This window comes from Pangasianodon hypophthalmus, chromosome 9, assembly GCF_027358585.1.
Source record: "Pangasianodon hypophthalmus isolate fPanHyp1 chromosome 9, fPanHyp1.pri, whole genome shotgun sequence".
Classification (NCBI taxonomy): domain Eukaryota; kingdom Metazoa; phylum Chordata; class Actinopteri; order Siluriformes; family Pangasiidae; genus Pangasianodon; species Pangasianodon hypophthalmus.
Genome location: NC_069718.1, coordinates 23,121,212 through 23,142,277, shown reverse-complemented (window position 1 = coordinate 23,142,277; position 21,066 = coordinate 23,121,212). Strand labels below are relative to the sequence as shown.

The following is a 21,066-nucleotide window of genomic DNA, read 5'->3' as shown; positions in this document are numbered from 1 at the left end:
ATTATGTCACGATACACTTTTTAGAGATATCGTGAGTATCGTGATATCTTTTTTTAATAAAAGTTTGCCGTTACATTACAATCTCTGGAAGCAGATTCGATAAGGTTTTCTACCATCTGAATCTTTAAAACTATAAAATGTTTTTTCTTTTCAGTGTTAACTTATTTTTGTACACATTAAATAAAAGCATCATCAAAAAATTATAAAAATTAATTATATATATATATATGAATGTTTAAGGTTACATTAGAATCCCTGGAAGCAGTTTTCTACGGTCTGAATCTTTAAAATTGTTAAGTGTTAATGTTACGTTTTTACACATATTCATTTATTTTTGCATATATTAAATAAAAACATCATTAAACAAATATTTAAAGGTAAAGGAGTTATTTTAAATGCGTACTGTTTTACTGCCAGTTTGTTAGGAAACCTGTATATCATGACGCATATTGTGTATCATAGAAATACCTTGAAATATTGTGATACGATATTTTTGCCATATCGCCCACCCCTAATGCCCAGGACAGAACTGGAACATACGGGAAACAAAAAAGTCCAGCACAACACTGTTATATAAATCTCCAGCTATATAAGTAACAGTCACTTCACAGTTACACACATGGAGGGAAAATAAAGAAGCTAGCCTGACTTGAATACTTTTACATGTGATGTGAGGATGGAACAAAACAGCTCATAGCCAAAATATTGCCCAGAGACTTGCTGACCTTTTATCAGGAGTACAAACATGATGTGCTACTTCATAAACCATGTCAGAAGAGAACAATAATCATATACTCAGTCCTTTCCCTCAGGCTGTGTTAATGCACTTAACTAGCTCACTATACATTATTATATTACATTAGCCACCATTTTTTTTGCCTAGCACACTGGAGCTTTTACTTGCCTAGTGGGTTAGCTAATGGATTTATCATTTGTCCAAGAAAAAACAAACACCAAAAAGCAAACACATTTAAAATTCCACACTCTACCCATTATATAAATGCAACCTATTGTATGTGTTGAACAGACGGGAGTCAGGCACTCCAACGGACCAAAATGCTCTTCACAGTGAATTCCCTCATTCTGACCTCTTTCAGAAAACAAAGACGATTAACTCAAGCTTGAGGGAATGCCAACTCCATGAAGACATTGACCGCAGGAAAACAAACCAATGCTAATCAGTGATAAAGCTCACTGATTGACTTAATGACTGTGTGCTGCAGAGAACTAGGCTCAACATTAGTGCAACTACGAGAGAGACAAAGAGACAGAAAGCAGTTGCAGTACTATGTCCTGATTATTTAGGGTGGACATGTATATGGTACTACTGTGGAATGTCATGCTTCAGAGAATTAGCTCTAGACAAGATGGCCCTGAGCTGAAAACCCAGGGCATATCCCCATCCCGCCTCTGTGTGCTCAGTTAAATACTCGAGTATCTCCTAAGCCATATAGTAGAATCTAGGATTTCACACACTTTGATTCAGTGAACTCCTGCATCCTCATTTACCTAAACATGCTCTGCGCTGATGGAAATCTCAGACTCAGGTCCGGACACTGAACAGTATAACAGACATCAGTGGTTAAGAATGAGTTTGTTATTCTTGAGCATAGCAAGCATGCATCTCATGTTTGAAGCAGGTGCATCTTCTCTGCAATTCTCCATCGCAGCATTAAAAAAAGATGACAGTGACTGTGATTACTGAACTTTCAAGATCTTAGGTCATGCTCTTCTTATAGTATTCTTTGTTTCACATGAATTTGGTCAAAAAAGATCTGATTGTAAGGCGTGTGATGGCACTGTATGATTATTATTTGTCACACTGTACAAGATAATCTTACCTGAATCCTATAACACAATGTGCGATCGCATGTGTTCCCCATGCCAGTTTATGTGATGCTCTACCCATCGACTTCAGATTAAAGAAAAATTACTATGTTCTACATACGATATAAAGTAGAGTGATCTGTGCAGCAAATGGAGTCACATAAACAGAAACCAGCACTGTGTAAAATAGTAGAAACATTATGCCTAGAGAAATCACATTTTAAAAGGCGGATAAGATGAGATTGGAGCAGTTCATGGATGGGGAAAAGAGGACAACGTGGAATATCTTCTTCAAAAGCTTCATATAATAAGGATATTTTAGCATGTGTGGTAACTCACTGTATGAGGGATGCTAGCTTAATAAATATGAGCAAGTCAGGATTTTATTTCACCACTGACATGAGACATTCATATTTCAAGCTAGCCTGTGAGACTCGTATTTGAAGCTAGCCCATAGGTCTCATATTTGAAGGTAGCCCATGGGTCTCACATTTGAAGGTAGCCTGTGTGTCCTGTATTTGAAGCTAGCCTGTGAGTCTCATATTTGAAGCTAGCCTGTGAGGCTCGTATTTGAAGCTAGCCCATGAGTCTCATATTTGAAGCTAGCCTGTGAGTTACATATTTGAAGCTATCCCATGAGTCTCATATTTGAAGCTAGCCTGTGAGTTACATATTTCAAACTAGCCTGTGAGTTACATATTTGAAGCTATCCCATGAGTCTCATATTTGAAGCTAGCCTGTGAGTCTCATATTTGAAGCTAGCCTGTGAGGCTCGTATTTGAAGCTAGCCCATGAGTCTCATATTTGAAGCTAGCCTGTGAGTTACATATTTGAAGCTATCCCATGAGTCTCATATTTGAAGCTAGCCTGTGAGTTACATATTTCAAACTAGCCTGTGAGTTACATATTTGAAGCTATCCCATGAGTCTCATATTTGAAGCTAGCCTGTGAGTCTCATATTTGAAGCTAGCCTGTGAGGCTCGTATTTGAAGCTAGCCCATGAGTCTCATATTTGAAGCTAGCCTGTGAGACTCGTATTTGAAGCTAGCCCATGAGTCTCATATTTGAAGCTAGCCCATGGGTCTCACATTTGAAGCTAGCCCGTGAGTCTCATATTTGAAGCTAGCCCATGAGTCTCATATTTGAAGCTAGCCCGTGAGTCTCATATTTGAAGCTAGCCCATGAGTCTCATATTTGAAGCTAGCCCGTGAGTCTCATATTTGAAGCTAGCCCGTGAGTCTCATATTTGAAGCTAGCCCGTGAGTCTCATATTTGAAGCTAGCCCGTGAGTCTCATATTTGAAGCTAGCCTGTGAGGCTCGTATTTGAAGCTAGCCCATGAGTCTCATATTTGAAGCTAGCCCATGGGTCTCACATTTGAAGCTAGCCCGTGAGTCTCCTATTTGAAGCTAGCCCATGAGTCTCATATTTGAAGCTAGCCCGTGAGTCTCATATTTGAAGCTAGCCCGTGAGTCTCATATTTGAAGCTAGCCCGTGAGTCTCATATTTGAAGCTAGCCCATGGGTCTCACATTTGAAGCTAGCCCGTGAGTCTCATATTTGAAGCTAGCCCATGAGTCTCATATTTGAAGCTAGCCCGTGAGTCTCATATTTGAAGCTAGCCCATGAGTCTCATATTTGAAGCTAGCCCGTGAGTCTCATATTTGAAGCTAGCCCGTGAGTCTCATATTTGAAGCTAGCCCGTGAGTCTCATATTTGAAGCTAGCCCGTGAGTCTCATATTTGAAGCTAATACTATGCTGTCTTCCTGCTGGTGGATTTCAGATGAGCCTTGTAGCAGTGTAGCAGAATTTTGACGTCAGCTGTCTTTGGTCGCTTCAATGGCACGAAATCAGCCACCAGTGAGTATATCACACTATATTTTATAAAACCACCGAGCTCAATTCACAACCAAATAATTCTTTTATGACATGCGATTTTTGTCTGCAACTGCAAAATCATTCAGTTTAAAGCCTCATTTTAAAAAGCTGATTTCTAAAACTTAAAATCTAATCATAAAGCCTTGTCATGAGTTTCAGTTTAATCATTATTAATCCTGCTGAACTATTCAACCTTTGTCTCAACTATTTCCAACAGTAGTTGTGACTGTTTCCTCAGCAGCTTAACAAGCAATAAGTAGATTTCCTTCCTTTTGCTTTGCTTCGTAATACAGTAAGAATGCAACTCATACCAAAGCCCCGTGTCTGATTGTTTGTCACCTGGTCAGTCAGGGACACCGGTCTGGGAAACAAGGAAACGGCCTTCAGCCTAATCTCTGCTGAAAACCATACCATGCATATCTGGTGATGTCCTCTGACCCCAATGACTGCAATGTGACCAGGTGGACAAACGAGCATATTCTGTATGTCCGCTAGAAGCCTGAAGCAGCTGCTCTAAAGGGTGTCATTTGGGAATTCTCAAAATAACAAGCTACACACGTACACCTACACCCAAGTTTAATCCAGAGTGTGTGCCACTGGAGTGGCGGAGCGAACGGGACACATCCGATGACCTCTGACCGCTCGAAGGTCTCAGCGGGCCAGAGGGATGGAGGCAATTTATAGCCATGTGGCTCTCAGTAAGCCACATGTATGATCAACCACTATCAAACAAGTTATAGTTATTATGTTATTATTGTTATAAGCCTAATTGCCTGGTCACTTTAGTTGATTGGGTTTACAGTGCAGTGTTACAAATCTAAATATTACTACAGTTTAAATGGTTTGGACTTTTAAGGGATAAAAAGCTGTAAATGTGGTACACACTTGTCAAGTCTTAAAGTCAACGTTAAAATAATTTGTAACTATAAAACTATAAATCTGTAATGAGATCAGTGGAAATTGTTTACACTGAAAAGGGTCTCTGACTATAAAAAGCCCTGATGCATAACAAGTATAACTTTAAACAGACAGAGAAAAGTGTGTGAATGTTGTTGTCTTTTAATGTCATACTGAACTTTTACTTTTTTTTTTTTTTTCGACAGAGCCTAAGTAATTGATCTGTAAATCTTATGTCATGAGTGATCTGTTTTCTGATTACTTTTACACCCTTGCATGCACTGGTAGTTAATAATGATATTACAGGCAAACAATCTGCGCTATTAAAAGAAATATTTGACCCTTTATTTGACATGTATCATGTCCACACTTATGGAAAATATCAGATGTACATCATCATCTCCTAATCACGTAGTGTAATTCAACATAAAGTTTTATCCTGAATTTTTGCCACTTTACATATGACTACTTTACATTTTTATACACACACTACCACGGCTGCTCATCAGAATGTAGTTTTAAACCTGAGAAGCTTTCATACAGTTAATCTGTACAGGAATCTCACTCTGTAAATAACTTGAAGAGATATTTATATGTATATATTTATTCCTTCTTATTTGTGGTATATTGTGAGTTTCTTGTGAACTGGTAAGTCTTAGTCTTCCTTGTTGCTCTTGTGTTGTGGCTGTTGTGACACCAAATTTGCCCTTGGGGATCAGTAAAGTACTCTCTCGACTATTTCTGTTGCTCTGGAAGACTTTTTACCTTTCCCACTGCACCATGTCTCTGATATATCTTTACAAACTTTCTACACAAAATCTTAAATTAAATAAAACAAATATTTTTTTCTGCCAGAGAGACTAGCTTTTTTTATTGAAATTTTTTTGTCAAGAAAAAATTTTGTCAAGATTATATTTGAAAAATAATATTTTCTATCATTTTGGTCATCAGCGTTAAATATTTTAGACATGAATGTAAACCATTTTTGTTTGTTAACACATTTTTTTTTTAAATCATGCTATTTCTACTTACTTTTTATTATAAGTTAGATTTTGATTTAAAAGTCAAAATACATTTATATATATATATATATATATATATATATATATATATATATATATATATGTATATATAATAAAAATTGGATGTTTTAAAATAATTTATGTATGAAAGGGGTGTGTATAGGCTACTTAAGGGTTGTTGGCTTCCTGAAAGGGTTTCTGATAGAAAGACTTCTGCATGCAAATCATTAAATACAAAAGGTGCTGGATTTTTCTTTTTTTTCTTTCCTAAAAGCGGACTCAAAGTGCAAAGTCCTCAGACGAAGACACTGTGATCAGTGTGTGAAGACGTGCTGCTGCTGCTGTGTATCTGCACCGTTAGACCACTGGACGCCGAAAAGGGTCACGTTTTCCTGAGTCGGGAGCGCGCACTAAGGCGTGTCGGGGACGCGCACGGCACGCGACGAGTCGCTCCGGCTTACCGCAACATTGTTTTCATTCATTTATTTATTTATTTTTATTATCCCCCATTTAACAATCCCATATCCAATCCCAAAGATCCCGTTTATACAGCTCTCTGAAGCAGACAGTACATTGGGAAGCCCCTTGAATATTAAACATTACCAGCTTATTATTATTATTATTGTTATTATTATTATTATGAGATATTAGGGAGCATCCATCAAAAGCGCACACAACCGCGAATGCAGTGAGGAATCCCGGATGATGATCTGCTCGCGCTACAAGACTCCTCAGGCCCAACAGCCATGAAACAGCAGATGTGTTAGAGGAGAAGGATGTTCATTAAGCGCTTATAACCGGTCACAGGAGCTGTATGACAGGACCGTGTGTGACCATGGCAACCCTTCTAACAGAAAAGCTTCAGGGAATCCCACAGTGCCACATAACGGGAAACACACACACACACACACACACACATCCACACCCACACCGCTCATAATGCATTATTACTCCTCCGGATTAACGCACACATCCAGCACCTTTGTGTGTGTGTGTGTGTGTGTGTGTGTATCGCACTCTCATTAAAATTGCATCCTTCATCATTCCGCATTCTGATCTCATAAACATGGCACTGCAGCGAGTCAGTAAAGGATTTAACGCGATCATACCGTAGTGCTGTGCGTCCCGTTATGTCTTTACACCCGTAATCACGTCTTCTCCACTCCTGCCGATGCGCTCCGACTAAAGCCGACTAAAGCCGACCGTCGTCAGCTACTGTCTGTAACCTTAGAGGGGGGGAAACCAAAACAAACCCCCAGGAAGAAAACGAGGCGGTCGCGGAGACTGGTGAGGACAGGACGAGAAGCTGAGGAGGAGAGGTGAGAGCTGAAAGGAATGCAGCGCCGGGATGACAAGAAGAGAAGTGAAGAGAAGAGTAGAGGAGAGAGAGAGAGAGAGAGAGCTGCGTCCCCTTGTGCTAGACCCCGTTATTACAACCCGAGCTGAAGGGGCGGGGCGATGAGCACGGCGTCACCATGACGACATCGCCTGCTCCGCACTCTGTGACCTTGGAGGTAAAAATAACTAGGACGCATAGCCTCATCCCATTCTGCATACTTGTGCACTACATAGTGCGCACTACATACATAGTGCGCAATGACAGGTGCTGCTAAACCTACATGCTGTTCAGTGCGCAATTTGGGATTCTTCTTAGGCTAGGATTATCTCACAGCACATTTATTTTTGTGCGTTAACAAAATTGTCAGATTAAAACATAATACAGAGACTGTTTAAGATGTCAACAAACATTATACACTCATACACTACATGGCCAAAAGTTTGTGGACACCTGACCGTTACACCCCTGAACATCCTGTTCCTGATTTACTGTTATAATCAGCTCCACTCTACTGGGAAGGCTTTCCACTAGATTTTGGAGCGTGGCTGTGGGGATTTGTGTTCATTCGGCTACAAGAGCATTAGTGAGATCAGGCGCTCTGCGCAGGAAACTCGAGTTCTTCCACTTCAACCTTCACACACCATGTCTTCATGGAGCTCGCTTTGTGCACAGGAGCATTGTCATGCTGGAACAGGTTATTGGATCCACCATTTACTTCCAGTGAAGGGAAACTGTAATGCTGCAGCTCACTGCAAGCTCTCTTTTTAGCATGGTGGGGTTTTTTCTTTTTTTTTTTGGTTTCTTTGTTTTGTTTGATATACAAGGCCACGACCAAGTCAAATTCATGTATTAAAGCTCACTGGCTATTAAAGAGATTCTGATCCTGATCCTGAAAGACATCCTATACAATTATATGCTTCAAACATTTTGGGAAAGAGTGTGATGGTCAGGTGTCCACAGACTTTTGGCCACATAGTGTAGCGTAGTTCGGGCATGGTTCAAATAAAAATCATGTACAATCAGTGATCACAAAATGGTCAAAACACATTGGCAATATAAACATTTTAGTGCACTTGTCTGATTCCAGTTTAAGTTAGTGATTGGTGAACACAAGGCTGTTGTAAGCTTCAGGAGACAGAGAGGTAGAGTGGAAGAAGTTTGTTCAGCAGACATGTGTGAGGAGCTGATTCAGCCCAACGGCAGCTCAGCCATAGCAACGACCACACAGTGGAAAACCTGACAGCAGGGACACTGCAGAGAAGTGTGTGTGTGTGTGTGTGTGTGTGTCTTATATTAAATAATTGGCTCTTTAAATATTAAATGTACAATGGCCAGCACCATTAGTCTGATTTGTGCATTAGGCACCTGGGAGATGTCTCCCTTCTCTCTGTGTGTGTGTGTGTGTGTGTGTGTGTGTGTGTGTGCGTTTATGTCAGCTTAATGGAGACCGAGTAGAGGTTGTTGGAGTCTCTGTCTCTAGGCCCACTCTCTTCAGGGACTCTGTGTACTTCTTTTTCCCCAGATTCACTATATCCTCCACTTCCTCAGCAAGGTCCCGCCTCCCGCTCTCAATTAGAGCATCGATGAGCCGTGGGACCGCTCCTGCTCCCGCCTTCTCCTGCCCTCTCGCCCAATGGAAGAGCATCTCCAACACCATGGCTCCTAGGTTATCTCTGAAAAACACACAGCAAGATCAGTGCTTTCTCAGCCATATGGTATGGGACTGAATGTGCACAGCCACTCTGGTGCATTCAGACATTCGTTAATTGCATGATTAATGTGTGCTAAATGCTGGATTAGCCATTAGTATGTAATTCATATAGTGTGACCTCTAGGTGGGATCTAGGTGTTTAAGCATTGGATTGATTTATTTTTTAATAATTGAATTGAATTATTTTTTAATAATTGAATTACTTTTCCATTTGAGAAAAGAAAGTTAAAGAAGTAGGTTGAGTCTTGAAAGTATATCAATTTAAAGATTCAAGCAACACTATATGTTAAAAGTAGTTAGCTACACTACAAGCTACACAGTAAACATAACTTAACTACATAAATGATTGATGTGCACATATTAAAAAAGAAAAAAAAAATCAAAGGAAGGCCCATCGTTGTGTTAGCACCATGGAGCTGCCTGCCAGTGACTCAGTAACAGCCAGTAGTCCTCAGTCACTTGTGCTTCAGCCAAATCATCAGACATACATAACTGATGGATTTAACACGTTTATACCACAGTGTGGTTGAATGCTCAAATCTGATCAAGTCAGAAGGTTCTCCATTATTTCTGTGTAACAGCACAGAACAACAGTTTAACATTCATGTGCTCGTTCGAATATGTTATTGTTTCTATAGTAACAGCTCAAACACAGGCACTTGTACAATCAGCATAATCTAAGACTAATAATAAAAGATTTAATAAACGGATTTGGGTTGTAAGCACTTTGTAACAGTCACAGTGCTTCGCCAAGTTTATCAGTACAGGAAAGTCTTCAGGATAGAAGAGTTTACGCTTTCTAGTTTCTCAGAAAAATGACAAGCAGTGTTTTTTGAGAGAGAGAGAGAGAGAGAAGAGAGAAGAGAGAGGCCACTAAGGGAATGACTGTTTATCACATAAGTGAGAACAGGAACTAACTTGTCTCTCAGACATTCCACAGAATTAAATCTAACTGTAAACCAGTAAAATGTGCAACGTGTTATACATTAATAAATTAAACACTGTAACTGTTGGCAAATTGCTGTGCTATAAGTGGACTAACACACTCCAGACCATGCTGTTATCCAAAAACAATGCACCTCGGGGGGTAGCATCTCTCTGCTTTAGCATCGTGCTGCATCACTCCCCCTCAGCATGTATTATTTTCATATAACAGCACGGTCTGTGGTGTGTCTTACATATTGTGTATCAACTGTACTCTTCTACTTGGTTGATAAAACATTAACACTACCATCTTGCTATGGAGAAATGCACTTGTAGAAATTCTACTGCGCAACACTGGACATGGAGAAGATTCTGGAGAGCGAGGAAGAAAAAACAGACAATGCACTGAGCTTCTCAGTGTGTGTGTGGATGTACAATCCCCTGCAGTGTCCCAGATGGCCCACGATGACTGACAGGGAAGAGATTAAACAATAATACTCATGCATATTCATGCTTAGTTTTTGTCTTTTGTCATCTGCTTTTAGCTAAGCCGATTAATCAGACATAACCCACATTACACATGTACACAGAAATTGCTTACACGTATACACATCTATACATTAATGTATTTGTATATGTTCCCTTTAACTTTGAAAGTCTAAATCCTTAATATTAAGGCTCTACTCACAGAAATATGTTTGCCTGGTATTCACAGTTTGATCGATATATACATATATATATATACATATATCTATACAGCATGAGCAGATATTAAAAAAGCCTAAGAGCCAGCAGCAACTGAAGCGTGATTAACAGCGCCATCTTGTGGCACACAGGCTCTCTTTGCCTCTGCAGCACTTCCTGTGATGCGCACCTGTGTTTGAACTGGATGCGATCCAGCTCCTTATAGCTGATGCCCAGGTTGATGCCGATGCTGCGCCAGTCCTGGCTGATGCGTAATGAGATGGCCAGCAAGTTGGTCTCTGTCAGATAGCCGCTCTCAGGATCACCGAGGTTTAGCGGAGGGTACTGCCGCTCTGCATACACACTGCCCTCCTGGTCAACACCCTGTGTGTGTGAGAATATGAGTGTAGGACTGTATGAGAAAAGTCAGGTGCGAATTGTAGTGGATTTGAGCAGAGAAAAGCAAGTTCCACTTGGGTTCCTCTCTCTGGCGATGAAGCTCTGTCCTGATCTTACCCATTAGGACAAAAATGATTTGCTTTTTTTTAAAGCAGCAATCAGCATTAAACTGTTTACCACCATGTATGTATTCACTCTGTGAATCTTACCGGAAGTCTAAGGGGGAGCGTAGCCATCCACTGGCTATCGTGGCCTTTCCTTTTCTGCGCCACTTCCTCTGGCAGGTCACTGGGTACCTCACCTCTGTAGAACGATACCTGAGAAAATAAACACATGCACACACACACATTTGGGTAACCACATATGAAATTATTGCGCATTAGTGGAAAGACTGATCTATTTTCCAAAATGCTTTGTCTTTGGAGAATAAAGAATCTGCTTGGGCCACAACTGTCTCTGATATAAATTATAAATGGGACCTCATTCAGTGATGAATTTATTGGTTGCAAAATTGCACTATTTGTCCATATAGTACACAATAATAGAAGGGATTTATTTATAATTGCACTATCCGTTGCACCCAGATGAGGATGGGTTCCCTTTTGAGCCTGGTTCCTCTCAAGGTTTCTTCCTAATATCATCTCGGGGAGTTTTTCCTTGCCACCGTCGCCACTGGCTTGCTCATTAGGGATAAATTCAGTGATAAATTCAAATATTTACAATATATTTTTGTGAATCCATTTATTTCTGTAAAGCTGCTTTGTGACAATGTCCATTGTTAAAAGCGCTATACAAATAAAATTGAATTGAATTGAATAGAATTCACGTATAAAGTAACATGTACACGAAACTAAAGCATTTACTAATTGATTTGTTAACTAAACATATTGGTCTGGTCTGGTCTGAAATCTCAGCTGTATCCAGTAAACAACAATGTGGGACTAAAAATACAGGCACAGTCCAGACAGTTCATGCTCACCTGTCCTCGGACAGTTCCCTCTTGTTGGTGTGTCGGGCACACGTGAACCTCTTTGATGTTCTTCAAGTGAGAGTAGAAGGTGAAGGATAGTCTGCCTTCTCTACAGTCTGGTCGATCTGACAGAACATAACCATAACCAATGTCCGTGTTTTATAAATGTTATACAGAACATGGGCATTAATTAACTTGGGTATCTGTCCCTAATGAACAGCAGCCTTAGTGATGAACATATCAAAGTTAACTCCACTCTTTGTAGGACCAATAAAGTTTTTTTTTTTTTAATTTTATTACTTGCTTCAACCAGAAATGTCCCATTAGCCCCTTCTGTGAAAGGCTGGCAAAAAGTATTAATGGAACTAGTACCACTGGAATACCTTACATATATTTCTCACTCCAAAACTGGTTATTTATATAAAGTGTGAAGTATGTTTTTGTATTCTGAAACTGCATTTTGTGTTTTAAAAACTGAAATGAGCTGTCTTTTTAAATTTTTTTAAAAATTTATTTTACTTTGTTTTTTCTATTTATCGATTAATGAATGTTCTCTTTTTTGTGGTTGTTGTTGTTTGTTAATTGGTGAAAGTCCAATAAATATACTATTTAAAGCACTAAGCAGCCCAACCAACAGTGAGAGGTGCCACAGACATAAGACACAACAAGATAAAAAAAAAAGAAGAGAAGAAACAAAAATAGAATTACAGATACATGTACAATTACAGACCTGCACAGTACAGAGCACATTTTCAATATAGTCCCATCACAAATTACTTGTCTTAGATAGAGTTACACTAACCACCATGTGCACCATGCTCACACTTTCATAAGAACTTTTAAATGCAATTATGTGTCTTTGTCCAAGAACAGGAAGAAAGAAAGCAGAGCTTCCATGGGGGGGTCAGTTAATATCAGAAAGTTCAAAACACCTATGCAACTGTCAATCATTTCATATTCATATGCTGACTTGTTCATCTGTTTTCTTTTTTTTTTAATCCAGGGGAAAAAGAAGAGTCTATTGGTGTATTTTGGAGTGATCAAATGTAGCAACTTACACCGATGTTAGCTAAATTGATAAACTCCAAAGCAAAAATTGTTCAGTTTTACAGTTACATAATAGTAATAACAATACAGTACAGTTACATAATAGTAATAACAATAACAATCTGCAACACCATCAATTGGTTTGTGGTTGTGTGTAGTTTCATCTACAACTTCTACGGCACAATTGGTTTATAAACTATTCATACACATGCTACCCAACCCAAGAACGAATATGATCTCCTACCCAATTACAAACACAGCCAGATAAGCATACTCCTAACAGTCTGGTTTAACAGCTATACCTTAGTGTGCATGTGGAGTACAGTGTGTGTGTGTGTGTGTGTGTGTGTGTGTGTGTGTGTGTGTGTGTGTGAGCACACCGGAGGTGATGTCGATGCCTTTCTCAAACCCAGCAAAGAACTGCTCTCCTTCCAACAGGTTACACACATCTGAAGGCTGAGGACCATCATACTGCTCTGACAGAGAGGCTAACCTACTGTCGACCTGCACAAAGACAAAGACACACACACACACACCATGTGTCACTTACTCAAAAAACTAGGGGTGTCACAATTTTTTTTGGATTTCATGAGTTAAGTGTTATCATTCCTCCTGTCTTACTGACAAGCTGGACAATTGATAATTTATTCATGTTACCATGGCAACCGAAGCAAGAAACTGTGAATTGTCACACTAATGGTTATAGAAACATGCCCAAATGATGTTATATGGTTTTCAAAGAACAAAATATCATAAGCATGTAAATACACATAGATTATTTTGAAAGTTTGCGTGCGCGCACACACACACACACACACACAAACACACACCTTATCTGAAGGCAGACACTGCAGTAGCACTTGTGTGAGGTCTGTTTTTCTCTGCAGCACCAGAAACTGAACCCTGAACTGTTTTAGTCTGTGGTACACTTTCCTCACCACTCCACTAACACAGCTGTGAGTGGTGTACCACAGCCAGTACCTGAACACACACACACACACACACAGATGTTTATAAGTCTTCCCACACCATTAACAAACGACCAGCTTATAGGTCAAAGATTGAGCACAGTCATACATTTAAAGGTTGTGTGACTGTATTACAGTGTACAGTAACTAAGTGTTAAAGCAGCAGTATGTAACTTTAGGGGATTTGTAGACTTCTCTAGTTATTCGAAATAACCGAACCACTAATGCACTTTTTTTTTTAACAAGTAATTCTATGGGAATCACTTGTGGGCCACAAGGCACTTTTCAGAGACCCACAGAGTGACATCACTTTTTTACCTCCTGACCATTCAGGCTGCAAGTTAGGGGGGCGCAAGCAGGAAAAACAATCACAGAGGACAAAGTGTCAGTCAAAAAGTGCCAGTCTTGTTCGTGAGCAAATAAAGAAATTTTTTTGATTTATGTTGAAGATATTACATCGGCAAAGTTCTCAATAATATTGAAATTCCATCACAAACGTTACATACTGCATCTTTAATCCAAGTCTAGCAAAGTGGAAAATATGGTGTAACCACACATACACAAATCATATAACCCACAACACAGGATATTACACTGCTGCATTAGACAGTATAAACCTATGTGCATTGTCTCATGACTCACCATGAGAAGTGTGTGACAGAAAAGATGGCATAGAGATGTGTGATGTATAGAGACACCTGAGCAGTGACATCAGTCCAGGTGTGAGCCACAGGGTCACCATGCAGCAGGTGCAGCCGAGACATATCCACTGTAAGTCCTAAAACACACACACACACACACACGGAAACACATACACTTTATCCTTACCTGATAGAACAGGGGAAGAGAGAAACAGACAGAGAAAGAGAAATAGTCTGAGCACCAGTAAGTCCAGGAGGAAGGGGGATCTGCACTTTGACTGGCTGGAGGAAGTGCATGCTGGGAGTTTGGGAGAGGCAGAGGAGGGGGCTAGCACTGGCGTGTGGATCTCCAGTCAGATCCTGCACCTCAGACTGTGCCACCTGCAGCACCTGCGTATAGCAAAGAATTTATCATTACAACATACCGAGCTGTTTAACAAACCTATCTAGAGACATCAACTACATGGCTCATGGACCAGTACAGACACTAAAATATTCATAACATGGACATTGATAACACATGGAGCTTGCTGTTTTAGTAAGCTTACATCATTGTTAGGGCTGCAAAATCTTTTTGAAATTATCGAAATATTGGAAATGTAAATACTGCAATATGCATATTGCAAGGGCTTGTGATAACGGAATGATTTTAATACTTCAAAAAGTTACAAAAAGTCAAAGTTTTAGGGTGAAGTTTAGGGTAATCTTTGTGAAATAGGTCACTTTATCTTGCCAAGGATTAGAGAAGGTATAACATCAATGCACAGGACATGTTTAATTCCATCCTATTTTACTTACAAAGCGCTTGTAACAACAGACAGTGTCAAAAAACCAGCTTGACACAAACCCAGATGTTATTCTAGTCTGCTAAAAATGACTGACTGAAAAAGTATCAGGGCATCTATAAGACGGCTTCCACATATGCATGAAGATGAATGTGAAGTCCTGTGGTCTGTGGTCTGAGTTTGTGGTCTGTAGAATAGTCCAAAACTCACTCACTCACTCACTCACTCACTTTCAGTAACAGCTTTATTCTTGTCAGGGTCGTGGTAGATCCAGAGCTTATCCGGGGAACACTGGGCGCAAGGCGAGAATACACCCTGGATGGAATGCCAGTCCATCACAGATAGTCAGAAACACACAATTATTTTCTAAAATCAAGTTATAAAATGCTAGTTATGAACGATATTAGACCAGTAAGGTGGAAGCCAAACTGTAAGTAACATACTGATACCTTTTTCTGAAAGGTTAACTCAAATGTCGGGAGTTTCTACTTCAGTAAATGTATTTGCTGATTTTGTTATTTAGTAATCAATATTCACTGTATGTGTGTGTCCATGGTGCCCTGTGATAGACTGGTATCCCGTCCATGGTGTATTCCCATTTCGCACCCGTATTCCTGTGATAGGCTGCTACACTGATCAGGATAAACCTGAAGATCATGAATGAATGAATGAATGAATGAATGAATATTCAGAACAAATCTTTTGTTCCGTTCCTCCAAATGAAATATTGTAGCGCCCTATCCTCTCAGTGCTGTGCATACTGATAGTTCATTTCTTCACGTTCTTTACATTTTTATAATTGACATTAACTTTCAATGATTAACGAAATCACTCAGCCTGTTTAATTAACACTAGTCTAACTAAAAGTTCCTGATCAGGAAAAAAGTGAGTATGCACTAACAAACACTGCAGGAGCACAGAAAAAGATTTGGTGTAATTTTTGTGCATTTATATATAAGAACAGTTTATGTCCATTTAAGATTGCACAAATCCTGATTAGCATCCATGAATATTAACAACAAATATAAGCATACAAGCTTTATAAACAACGCTCTGGGATCATAAACATCTCAAGAGTGCAAGCTAGAATATATTTGTTGTGCACCTATTATACACCTAGAGATATTTGCAGTGTTATAAATACCACGTAGATATATTATAATTTATGGTTAAAACAGATCAGTCCCCATATAAGGATGTATTTAATAGAGGCACACACCTGCAGTGTGACGGTGCGCGCATGTGCTGTGCAGTTCGGAGGAAAAGTGAGTTTGATCCCAGGGTCATAGCGAGACACCAGCAGCGCCCCCTCTGGCAATACCGAGCAACAGTCTCTGACAGGACGAGAGACGGCCACAAACCAGGAGAAGTGCATCACAGTGCAGCACGCCAGCTATACACACACACAGCGCGAAAAAATATCACTGTGAGTTTTATAAATAAAGCCTACAATGCAGGTTAGAGGATATTTAGTGATGTGTGTTACCCGCGCAGGTCGACCCCGTGGCCTACAGCTATGCCTGTGGCTCCCTCTTCTGGTCTGAGTGGGTAGTGTATCCCAGGAGTGACCATCATACCTGCGCACAATCACCTCCCCTTTACGAGTCCTGTGGTAGGGAATGCACACTTCTACAGGCTGGGAAAGATAAGAAAAGACAAATTAGAAGTAAGCAACTGATACTGCTTTATAAGAGTCAGCAGTATCTAAGAGAACAGAATTAATTGTACACTAATCATTCTCCAAAATCAAATAATAACCCTTTCATTTCACCTTGTCAAATGTAACACCGTGCGGAAGCAGCTCCAAAGAACGACTTAGCAGGAAATCATGCTCCTCAAGCCATATCCACTTCCTGTCTGGCTTTCTCTCAGCCCATTTGAACTGTGTAAAGCCCTTAACGCAGCCCTGTGGAAACAAGAGCTCTCCTCCACCGGGAAGAAACACATGACATCCAGCAGGAGACACTGAAAACCTGTGGGAATTTTCACAACAAGGGATGTCAAAGAGAGGAGCATACTTATACGTTATAATTACAAGAAAGCTTTTGTTGTGTTTAATTTACTTGTGTTGGTTGAAGGCAAGGTGTAACTCTGGTATTGGAGAGTCAGTTTGAGCTGTAAAGGACACAAGATCATAATCCTGCATCAACTAAAAGCATAACTAACAGCATGTGTTTTATTAAACAGACAAATGCACGTGATGTATTAAAGTGACTAACTAGTGTATGTAGGATTTAATTAAACATGTAACATGTGGTTAGAGTCAAACTGTGCACAACCTGCTGGTGCAAGAGGGAGTGGTGGGGGGGTCGGGGGTCGGCCCAGTGGGTTATTTCGTACGTCCAGTCTGGTCAGCTCAGGGAGGGATTTCACACACTCCGGGACGCCCCGCAACTCATTACTGTGGATTGCCAGCACCTTCAAAGAGTGTAAACAACCTAAACAGGACAAAAAAAAAAGAGATTAAGACAGATAGAATTGTCTTAATATGACCATCATCATTTTATGTTTAAAGAAAAACTACAACAAATAATTAATAAAGATGGAAATAGTTAAGTTTTACTGATCAGAATATTTACTTATACCACATGCAAATCTCTTTTTCATTTCATCATGCCAATTTAAAGAAACTAATACATTTCTATTCATGTGTATTTTTCTTTCACTTGTTCCTCCAATTCAAAAAGTGTACTGTACGTGCCCAGAACTGTATTTCAGATACCCAAGTCTAGTGCTATTTTGTCTATTTGTCCCAAACAAGATATCATCCTTCTTCACTAATATAATGCCAAAAAGGTTTGTTCTTATTTGCTGTGGCAATTGAATCAAAATTAGGAATTGAGCTTTAACAGACAACAACAAATCACACTGGGTGCTAAGATCATCCGAGTAACCATTTGAATGACAAATATAGTGTGTCACAGCTCTCAAGAAAAGAAACAAATGATTTGCGAACAGGACATTCAGGCACAATTCAAGACCATACAAGGATACAACTTAACTATCGTGTGTCTGGATTATCTAATAAATTGTGAATAGTATGTGCTAAAGAATTACATATTTGTATTTCACAGCTGATGCAATAAAAATAGCTCATAGTTCTGGGTTCATACATCTAGACCCAATTCTACGCACGCATCACTCCACTCTCTCCCTCACCCAATGTCTCGGGCAGCTCTCGAAGCCTGTTGGACGAGAGCTCCAGCGTGTGTAGATTCTTCAGGAGGCCGAGCTCATCGGGCAGACTCGTCAGCTGGTTAAAGGACACGTCCAGGTCCTGTAGCCCATGCAAAAGACCAAGCTGTGAAGGTAGAGTCTCCAGTTTATTTCCCAGCACGCTGAGACGGCGCAGGGCCACGAGGCCACCCACTTCTCCAGGCAGGCTGATCAGGAGGTTATGGCAGAGGAGGAGCTCAGAGAGGTGACAGAGTGAGAACAGGCAGGCCGGGAGAGATGAGAGGCGATTGAAGGAGAGATCCAGGTGGACAAGGAGGGAAAAACAGGAGAGCGAGGGAGGGAGAGAGGTCAGCAGGCCAGGCAGGGGTTCGCCTCGGGCATCGTAGAAGCGGTGGCCTAGGAGAGCGAGAACAGAGTGGGTAGAGTTTATGATATGGTTTCCATCTTAGAGTTATGAAGTGCAACAAGTGCAATAATATTGCAATAAAATACATCACATTACATTTTAAAATCAGGTATCATTAACACTTTTATAACCTTTAATAAGTAGTTGATTGGATGCTATAATTCATCTTGTACCAAATGTTTCAGTTCCACTTTCTCTGTTTAATATTAAATAAAAGTATTATTAAAATGTGGCAAAACGCCTTCAAATATTGTGATGTGACATGTTCACCATGTTGCCCGTAAGTCCTAATCAGTTACCTAAAATTATATATAACAGTCAAATTGAGAACACCGCAACATATGTGTGTGTGTGTGTGTGTGTGTGTGCATGTACCTCGAATAGCTAGTGAACGCAGCTGAGTGAGACGAGGGAGAACACCGAGAGCATCCTCCAGTGCTTCCTCGTCCTCAGAGCCCAGTCGGACATACTGTACCCGCTTCATCCGCTCTGGAGCTCTCTCCCACAGAGCGGGCATCACTGCGCCCCCACGCTGATACACGTCCAACACCAGTCTCCCGTCCACTAACACTGCATCCAACTTTAGTGAGGGTGTGAGAGGAGGAGCGAGAGAGGGCTGTGGAGATGAAGAGGAGTGAGACAAAGTGGAGAGGAGAGCAGAGGAAGAAGGGCACGAGGAAGAAGATGAGCTACAAGAGGGAGATGTAAAGGCATTGAAAGCTTCTCCATTTCCAACTGCATGTCCATGAAGAAAGCTTCGCATTGATGCTGATCCGTCCTTCACCACTTCCAGTGCAGACTGTCTGATCAGTCGCAGATCCAGATCCGATGCTATCCCGGGCTCTCCAAGATCCCTTTCCACAGTCATCCCTTCTTTTACACCCAAATGATCCAGTCTTTCCTTGTCTTGTGCCGTGCCGTCTCCTGCGGATGCTTGCGTCCACTCTTCTTCTCTCTCCATCCTCTTTCTTTTTAGTTCGGCTTTGGATTGCAAAGCAAGTGAACAGGAGTGTCAAAACATAAATGTGACACCTCGTCTCTTTCTCCTGCACCATGACTGAGATTGAACCACATCACCAAACTGGCCCATGCTGAGATATTCTAGTCCAGGCAAGCCCATGCCTGTCAAGAGATGGAAGGTGCAAATTGAAAAAGCCAGATATAATAACAGATGGTATTATATTCTCAGTTCAGGGCTGGCTCACTGAAAAGCAATGGTGCACTAAATGTAAAGCCCTTATTGTGACATTCAGTATAACTTTACAGTTACAGTGTGGAGGACAGGAAAGCTTTGTTGTTGTTGTTGTTGTTGTTTTTAAGAGTTAGTTATTTTCCGAGTATAAAATAAACAGTTTAACTCACTGGTTAGGTAAAATAAGCACTAATTAGCTGTCTTGCTAGGAAAGTTTCTAGCTAGCCAGCGTTAGCCAGCTAGCTATAAGTAACCTGTCAAAACTCACACAATGTCGCGGTGGATTTAGGGCTAAATACCAAAATTTTCGTCGTCGAAAATGTAAACATGTTGTCAGTGAAATGCCTGTGAGTGTGTGTGTGCGTGTGTGTGTTTATGGCTTAAGTAAAATACCACATAGCAAGCTACTTCCTTGTCAAACACTTTTCCTCACATTTTCATATTTTCACGCGCGGAACTTTAAGGGCGAGGCGGGACACGAGCTCTTAAAGGGACAGCTCCAGTTTTTCACTTCAGCCACCAAGTTTCTGTGGGATTCAGATCAGGAGATGTGTGTAATGGCCACTCCAGTGTTTTCACTCTGCTGTCATTAAGCCGCTTAGTTACAACTGTGGAGGTTTATTCAGGATCACTGTCCTGCTGGAAGACCCAGCTGCAACCATGTTTTTAACTTTCAGCCTGTTTTGAAGTGTTGCTTCAGTATTTCTAGTATTTCAATATTTCCTTCCTCATGATGTTGTCTATTTTCTGAAGTTCCCGTTCCAGCAAAACCTCCCCATGACAGGATGCTGCCACCACCATGCTTCACAGTAAGGATAGTGATAGTGTCTCACCCTTTTTCCTTCATACATAGCGTTGATCATTACGAAGAAGCCGTTATTTGTCACATATTCACTCCAAGCCCAAAATGGCAAAATATTAAGCTTTTAATGATCTTAACAACAAATCATTGGTCAGGAAATGAGCAAGAATTAAACAAATAGATAAAGGAAGTTAGTATGGGAAGCTTTTCCCTTTGATTTCTTTAAATGTTAAAGTCTTGTGGCCCTTGATGAGCTGCATCAGGTGTGACAGAGAACCAAATAATGACTAATCTTTTTAGGAAAAAAAAATCCCAGAAGATATTTTTGGAAACTTCTGTACACCCAGACATGTTAATTTGAAAGACAAGACAAAGCACTGTACTGTACTGTTAAATTA

General features: G+C 40.3%; 2 protein-coding genes across 5 annotated transcripts in view; both read right to left on the bottom strand.

The window, feature by feature from the left end:
* The window catches only part of slc25a22a (solute carrier family 25 member 22a), a 28,907-nt gene extending 21,885 nt beyond the window's left edge, over positions 1 to 7,022 (bottom strand). The window contains exon 1 of the mRNA XM_026919344.3: positions 6,733 to 7,022. The gene's annotated coding sequence lies outside the window, so the exon portion shown is untranslated. The remainder of the gene's footprint in view (positions 1 to 6,732) is intronic.
* A 262-nt stretch (positions 7,023 to 7,284) lies between these two features.
* On the bottom strand, positions 7,285 to 20,357 carry pidd1 (p53-induced death domain protein 1). Of its 4 annotated transcripts, none has more exons than XM_026920006.3 (16): positions 20,300 to 20,357; positions 19,050 to 19,796; positions 18,251 to 18,664; positions 17,371 to 17,529; positions 17,155 to 17,206; positions 16,863 to 17,064; positions 16,578 to 16,727; positions 16,311 to 16,484; positions 14,549 to 14,696; positions 14,308 to 14,443; positions 13,528 to 13,678; positions 13,078 to 13,201; positions 11,660 to 11,775; positions 10,890 to 10,997; positions 10,472 to 10,665; positions 7,285 to 8,635 (listed from the first exon to the last, which is right to left on the bottom strand). In XM_026920006.3, exons 2-16 carry the CDS (start codon positions 19,633 to 19,635, stop codon positions 8,395 to 8,397), a joined length of 2,955 nt encoding a protein of 984 aa, XP_026775807.3. In that variant the 5' UTR covers positions 19,636 to 19,796; positions 20,300 to 20,357; the 3' UTR covers positions 7,285 to 8,394. The 4 variants fall into 4 exon arrangements, with proteins under 4 accessions (XP_026775807.3, XP_026775806.3, XP_026775805.3 ...); XM_026920005.3 differs by having other exon boundaries at positions 20,260 to 20,330; XM_026920004.3 differs by having other exon boundaries at positions 20,037 to 20,324.
* Positions 20,358 to 21,066: the final 709 nt, after the last annotated feature.

Coding starts and splice junctions, on each gene's coding strand:
- pidd1 (XM_026920006.3), bottom strand. CDS start 19,635: ATGGAGAGAGAAGAAGAGTGGACGCAAGCATCCGCAGGAGACGGCACG. Junction 16,485..16,577: donor CACGGGGTCGACCTGCGCGG/GTAACACACATC, acceptor GTGTGTGTATAG/CTGGCGTGCTGCACTGTGAT. Junction 11,776..13,077: donor AGGCATCGACATCACCTCCG/GTGTGCTCACAC, acceptor ATGTTCTGTCAG/ATCGACCAGACTGTAGAGAA.